General features: G+C 43.0%; 1 protein-coding gene across 1 annotated transcript in view; it reads left to right on the forward strand.

Moving 5' to 3' along the window:
* The first annotated feature begins 6,495 nt into the window (after positions 1-6,495).
* Positions 6,496-6,817, forward strand: part of TRIM71 (tripartite motif containing 71) — a 29,638-nt gene continuing 29,316 nt past the window's right edge. Inside the window, exon 1 of the mRNA XM_006039151.2 lies at positions 6,496-6,659. Coding sequence (XP_006039213.1) covers positions 6,546-6,659 — 114 coding nt within the window. The 5' untranslated portion in view covers positions 6,496-6,545. The remainder of the gene's footprint in view (positions 6,660-6,817) is intronic.

Genomic DNA, 6,817 nt, shown 5'->3' on the forward strand with positions numbered 1-6,817 from the left:
GAGGCGGCCCCAGTCTCCCCCCCGCTTCTGACACGGAGGTGATGAGCCCAGTGTAGCTGTTTGGAGCCAGCCCGGGCTCTGGGCAGCTGCAGCAAACAGCTGCGCCAGGCTGCACAGCTCCAGCATCAGCTCTGTGCTAGCGGTAACTGTGTGCACAGCGGGGCAGCACAGCCTACCCCGAGGTGCCCATGCAGTTGCTGTCAGCACGGAGCTGTGCAGCCTGGCATAGCTGTTTGCACTCTGCCCTGCCTGCTGCTTGCTGCAGTTGCCCAGAGCCCAGGCTGGCTCCAAACAGCTGCGCTGGGCTCATCACCTCCCTACCGGGAGCCGGGGAGAGACCAGGGCTGTGCTGCCTCAGACCCCTCCCCCACTGCCTGCTCCAAGGTGTGCCTGCGCATGCCAGTGCGGAGCTGATGCTGGAGCCTGGCACAGCTGTTTGGAGCCTCCCAGCAGCAGCTGGCCTCAACTCCAGGTAGCTGCTGCCAGCTGGGATCCCTGGCATGCTCCCAACATGCAGCAGAGATGCTACAAGCCCTGCTGGGAGCAGCCCAAGCTCCAGCAGCTACCCAGAGATGAGGTAGCTTCTGGCAGCCATAGAGCCCGGGCTGGGGGGCAGAGGCTTTGGCTGGGGGGCAAGGGGCACAAGCAGGGCATCCTGCCATGTACCCCTGCCCTCGTTTTGTTTTTCTGCCATGCCAGCACTCCGGCACCTTCTGAGGTAGGCATTGTGGTGTTTTTCGGCACTGGCCAAAAAACATTGCCTACCCCTGCCCTACAGGCTGATCTGAGGGGGGTGGGGAGAGAGAAGAGTTGAGCAGCACTTGTTTGCCTCTTTCTTCCCTCAGCAGAGCTTCATACCTTGGTGCCTCCAAATTCTCAGCCTGTTTTGGAGTACCCCACACCAAGTGAAAACAGCTGTGGGCTGCATCTTTGACATCCCTGTCATAATGGATAAGTAATGTACATACATTCCCAGTGTGGTGCTGTGGCAAGTCCTGTCAGCCCCTCAGGTTTAGGACCATGTAGATGCCTTTTATTTCTTAGTTTTTGTAGAAATTCTATTCAATAAGATTTGTCCTAGTTTGCAAATGGACTCTGTGTAGACTGGTATTCAAACTAAAGTATTATCCAGTAGTGGTAATGGCATGGTCTGCTTGGGTGCAAGACAAATAGATTAAAGAGAAATCATGGGTGTTTTAGATTTCATGACAGAGCTGTCTTAAGAGCCCTCAAGTATTTGGATGAAGAAAGCATTTTCTTCAGTGTATTTTGACTTAACATTAGTGCTTTAGTGTTAAACCAGTGTTTGAATTGCAGAGCCTTGATAATTACTTACTATGTTCATATATATCCGAGACTAGTATAAATGCATACTTTGGTTTTTTTTCTTTTTAAAAAAGTAAAGGGAAATGTAGTTTTGTGCTAACGTGCCTTTTTAAAGAGGAATGGAGTTTAATCTACTGTCTGCTGCCCACTCTGCACCCATAGTAAAAATAGTAAGCCACTCTCCAAAATGATCACCATCAGCAAAGTCAGATGACATCTTGGCTATTCTTTAGTCAAAGGTCAACAAGTAATACCTTTGTAAAAGCTGAGCTCCCACATAGTTTGGGGGGGGGGGTCCTCTCCTGTGCCCCCCAGACAATGGTACAAGCTGATCAGCTTTGCATTTGTGTCAAATTTTCATGGCCAGATCTTTCTTGCACACAAACATAGTGTAAAACAGTGCTGAATTTTTATCTTTGCTGTTCGTTATGTATTTTGGCACAGTATCCAAGGTCATATGAAGAGCAAGTGTAAACATTACAGCAGTGAAGATGTTTGGCTTCAGATATGGCATCCCTTTATACAGATTCTGAATGTTGTAGGTTTTATTTTTAAATTAATCTCATCTGTGTACTCTGTAAGTATCTTTGTAAATAATATTGCGTTACTACAATTGAAATGTGTGTGCATGCACACACAATGCTTTGTCTCCCCACCCTGTTTTTGATGCATCGATGTGCATTCACAAACACGAAGAGAAAAATATTTGACAGAAATTGGAATGTGAGAGTTCAGTATGAGCTTGAAGAAAAAAGGTTGAAAGGCCATTATTTAAACAGAGGTTAAGGAAAAGCCTCCTTTGCTGCTGTTTTCACTGAATTTTCCTCTGAATTTTCCTCGCTCATAATGGCTACTACATTCCACTGCTTTTGTCTGTGCCTGGTATTTGGGAAATTTTGGTCAGGGGAGGAAGGTGGGTGGGGCATTCTGGAAGCTGGTCAACAGTAAGGAGGGGAGAACTGGTGTGGGAATTGTAGAGTCGGTCAGAGTTTAACTTCAGTGGCCATTCATCAGATGCTGATTGATTGCTATGGAATCCCAGGGGAGGTTTAACAACATCTCTGCCCATCCCCCTTTCCCCTTTGAAAGCAGATGGACCAAAAACGGGGAAAACGACGCCCAGGAATCCCTGCTGTTGTAAAATGTTTTTACAGTGCACTGTACAGCCTTTCCTGAAGCAATCACATTTACGGCCTTGCTGTTATATTTCTTGGGCTTCTATGGCTGTAAAAGATGGATAGCCCCGTAATATGGTTGACTGACTCCGTTTAAATTGCGGCAGGCTCCTTTTTATTGTTTTGTGTTTTAAAATAGTATGACCAATTCAGGAAATATTTCCTGTTTGGGAAATAATCAACCCACAGTTAATTTCTTTTCAGAATAAATAATTTCTTAAGACCTGCTAAAAATATTCCTTTCCTTTTCTCCTTGTTAGACTGTTTTTCCTTTTTGAAAGCTTCAAAGGTCCTTTGGGAAGGTACTGACAAAGTGAAATTCTTATTGATACACTTTTTGTACATATACATAAAGTCTTCTTCTCAAATTCTAAATTGCCCAGATTTTTAAACAAATGTAGAATAGTGTATTTAAGGTGTTTATGGGAATTTTTATACTTAAATAGTATAGAGCAGGACAGATGGTTAATAATCTTACAGAACCAATCCTTAAATCCAATAAGCATGGTCCTATAACACTTTTAGTTTTAAGGAAGAGTTTTGTTTTTTGTTTGTTTGTTTGTTTGTTTTTAGTACCCCAGTCCAGGACAGCATGGTATGTAGCATGCATCCTAGACAGCAGTGGGTGGGGGTGGCACGGATCCCATGGGCACTGCGGTGTAGGTCCCATGGACCAGCCAAAAAGGGCTCAGTGGGCAGTTTGGGTCCTGGACTTATCAGAATGGGCTGCTGTCTTGGCTGATTTGGGACTTATATCACCCCCCCCCTCCTTCCCCCACAGCCTCCCTTGCTACACAGTAGTCCAGGCATGCACCATGTATGGCGCAATCCCAGACTTGAGGGTGGGGAGGAGAGTGTTGCATGGACTGGATCTAACAGGGAGGCAGGGGTTTGTTCTGTGGGCTCAATCTAGACTGCACTAGTCCAGTATCTGACCTGTAGCATTGCAACAAACTGATCTCTCTGATTTTTATTTTGGGTGCATACTACCTACTAACTTGCTTCCATGAACCACTGTCCCGGACTCCTCTTCATTTCAGTCTACTGCTCTAGGTTGGTGGTTCTCAATCTCCTTTAGACTCAAAGTACTCTTTGGAAAATGTCAGCTCTTTAGTTTTCATTCATTTTTTACTAATAAAGCAATTCTTCCATTGCAAAGAGCTCAACAACACCAACAGGCCAGAATGTTTTAACACTGGATTCCTGTTTTGAAGTCTCTGGATTTTAATTTTTGAATTGCTTGCATGCTTAATGGTGCTAATGTGTGGCATAGTGGTTGAGAATTGCTGCTCTAGGTATTTGAATGAAGGATTCTTTGCACACCTGAATCAGCTTTGTACATATAATCAGTACAGCATTTGGGTGCAAGGTCTGCATTTTGAGGATTTTTACACCTTGGTCTTTATTTAGAACCAAACAAAGACACTTATTTTGAACTACAAGGATTGTATTACTGTAAGACTTACAGGGTCAGGTAGATGGTGTTGAAACTAGGAGTAAAGTTCTGAGAGTGAATATGGAGAAACAAATGCTGTCAGTCAACCTCTTTACTCACTAAGGTAGGATTATCAGTTTTGGCTCCAGATTTTAAGACCTTCCATATGTAACTTTCAACTCTGAAATATTGTCATCTCATCCTATGGTTATATTTTAAAATTAAACCACTGAATGTACATCTATATTCATTTGGGGGATGGAGGGAGAAGGCTGGTTAGCTTTGCTCTCTTTGCTCGAGCAGCTGAATAATTCCAATATTCTGCATTGTGTTCTTGCAGCAGTAGCATCTGGATCTGTCAGGATAGTTGCCTGGCCTTTGCCCTAGCTTTGCTTCTAGCATTGACTGTTACAGCGGACTAATGGCAGGTTTAACTTGCTGGACTCTGGCTCTTCCCATTTTCTTTAACTTCCCTCCTTGATTGTAACACACAATGTCTGTTGTATGTTTTGATGGATAACAGATTCAAGTTCTCATCCTCATTACTTTTTAATAGTTAAAGCTGTAGTCAAGCAATAGATAATGTATGTTCCTTGTAATTTTGAAAATTACCAAATGGGGGGGGGGGGGAGAGTTCAGTTCAGTACACCAATTCATACAGACATGCCATACACAGAGGAGGATTTTTATTTTGTAGTGGAAGATGTTTGGAAATTTTAAAGCAGGTCTGAAAGTGTGTGTAACCCCCTCCCCCCACTATGTGTGTGTATTTAACTTTTATATGGTTGTATAAAATTATATTTAAGATTAGGAATGTCTGAAACAACCAGATTTTTCATGTAGATGCTGAGAGGTTTGAGTCTGATTCTTCTAGTGAAACAGTCTGTTTAAGGTGACACTTTAAAATACTGTTTTGATTAAAACCTTTTTGTTGAGAATTTTAACCCATGCATCTCCTTGGATGCCTCTATGGGAGCAGGGGGATACTTGGGGGGGAGAGAGTGCTTTTTAACATACATGCACACACACACTGTGGAGTTCTGAATCTAGCTTCCTGGTGTATTTGATCAGGCGTTGGACTTAAAATTTTGGAAGAGAATTGGGATGTTTGGCCCCTCAAAGTTGTTTTATCTGGTACAGTGTTTGCCCCAAAATCTTCCATGTGCTCCATGTTCTTCTGTGGGTTTTGAATCATTCCTCTGACATCAGCTAAAGCTGCTGCTGCTGGGAAAAAAACATTCTTTTAGTATTAGATTTTTTTTTGGTGGGTTCCTCCTTCAAGAATTTTATGTATAGGTGTGGAGTTAGATTTTCGTTCTGACCTCTTTTATTCTCAAATTATGGTGGCTTTTGCACTCCTCCAGACAGCCTTTTTCACGTGTGTGTGTGTGTGTGTGTGTGTGTATATGTGTATATGTATATGTATATGTATATATATGTATATATATAAATAAAATATTTTTCCTCTCTGCTGGATGGAATTCAATAGTACAAATTCTAGTTTAATCAGCAACTTGTATCTGGCCCTAGGAAAAGAGAGGGGTGAATGAGGCTTTGAGCTGTTACTCAGGTTATAGGGGCAGTGATTCTCAGCTAGGTATGCCACAGCACTCTGGGGTGCCTTGAGTGCCTTTCAAGGTGCTGTGGGGTGCCAAATTGAAATCCATAGTGGCCTTTCAGAGTTCTTTGCAACAAGAAAATGGCTCTTTAGTTTTTACTTTTTTGCCTATAGAAAAAATAAGATCTGGCATTTTCCAAGGGGTGCCTCGAGCATATGTAGAGGTGCCTTGAGTCTAAAATGTTGAGAACCACTAGTCTAGGGTGAAACTTTGGGTGCAGTGCAAGCACTTGCTGTCTGTGTTTGGTACTAGTCAAAACGGGGGTTCTGTTTCTGTTTAAAATTCTTCAAGCTCTTCCTAGAACTGCAACTGCCACTTGAGGTGCTGGTTTGCATGGGAGAATTGTTGAAATTTTCTGTCTTCAATACCACATTTGACTGAGAAGTGATGCAAGGTAAACATTTGCATCCAATCTGTCCTTGCCTTGGATCTTCTGTCCTGCCAATAGACACAAAAACTAGTGGGATGATAACCCTTGGTTTTTAGTCTCATTTATTTTGCCCTGATAGTAATTAGTAATTATTATCCTTGCACTATGCAAAATTAAATGGTTTAGTATCTGTGTACACGATGCTTGTATATGCAAGAAAAGTAATTTGTAGTAAGTAGATGGCATGTCCAAATCTGAGTGCTGGCAGATGGTTTCTGTTCTTGAGAGGGGAATGGGGTGGACTAGTGAGCTTGGTTTTTTTTTCCTGGTATTGTATTGCAAAGAAAACTAATGTTTTAATTTTATTCCTGTCCAGCTGATTGGCCCCTTACAAAAGACAGCTCTCCCCTCCCCCCCATGGAAACTGCTGGTATTGCGAACATCCTTTATCACTACTACCTCTGCCTCCCTTCCTTGTTTAGCTAAGGTAGTGTCTTTCTTCTTTACTGCGGCTTGGTTCACTATCATGATTTTTTTTTTTTTTTTTTTTTATATACTCCTTTCAGGTGCTGCATTTCTACTGTGACACTTGTTCTGTCCCAATCTGCCGGGAATGTACCATGGGACGACATGTAGGTCATAGTTTTATCTACCTCCAAGATGCCCTTCAAGATTCAAGAACCCTCACCATCCAGCTGCTAGCAGATGCTCAGCAAGGACGCCAGGCTATTCAGGTAAGATGTTCCTTTGGTTAAGAACCTTGCTCCTTCACCCCTCTCCCTCCCAGCAGTTTCTGCTGCTAGAGCATCCCTTGTAAGTGAAAAGACTAACATGCGCTATTCTTTTTCTCTCTGTAGTGTCTAACTTAGTGTTCCAGTGTGCCTCTCTTTCC

This window comes from Alligator sinensis, unplaced genomic scaffold (assembly GCF_000455745.1).
Source record: "Alligator sinensis unplaced genomic scaffold, ASM45574v1 scaffold1342_1, whole genome shotgun sequence".
Taxonomy (NCBI): Eukaryota; Metazoa; Chordata; order Crocodylia; family Alligatoridae; genus Alligator; species Alligator sinensis.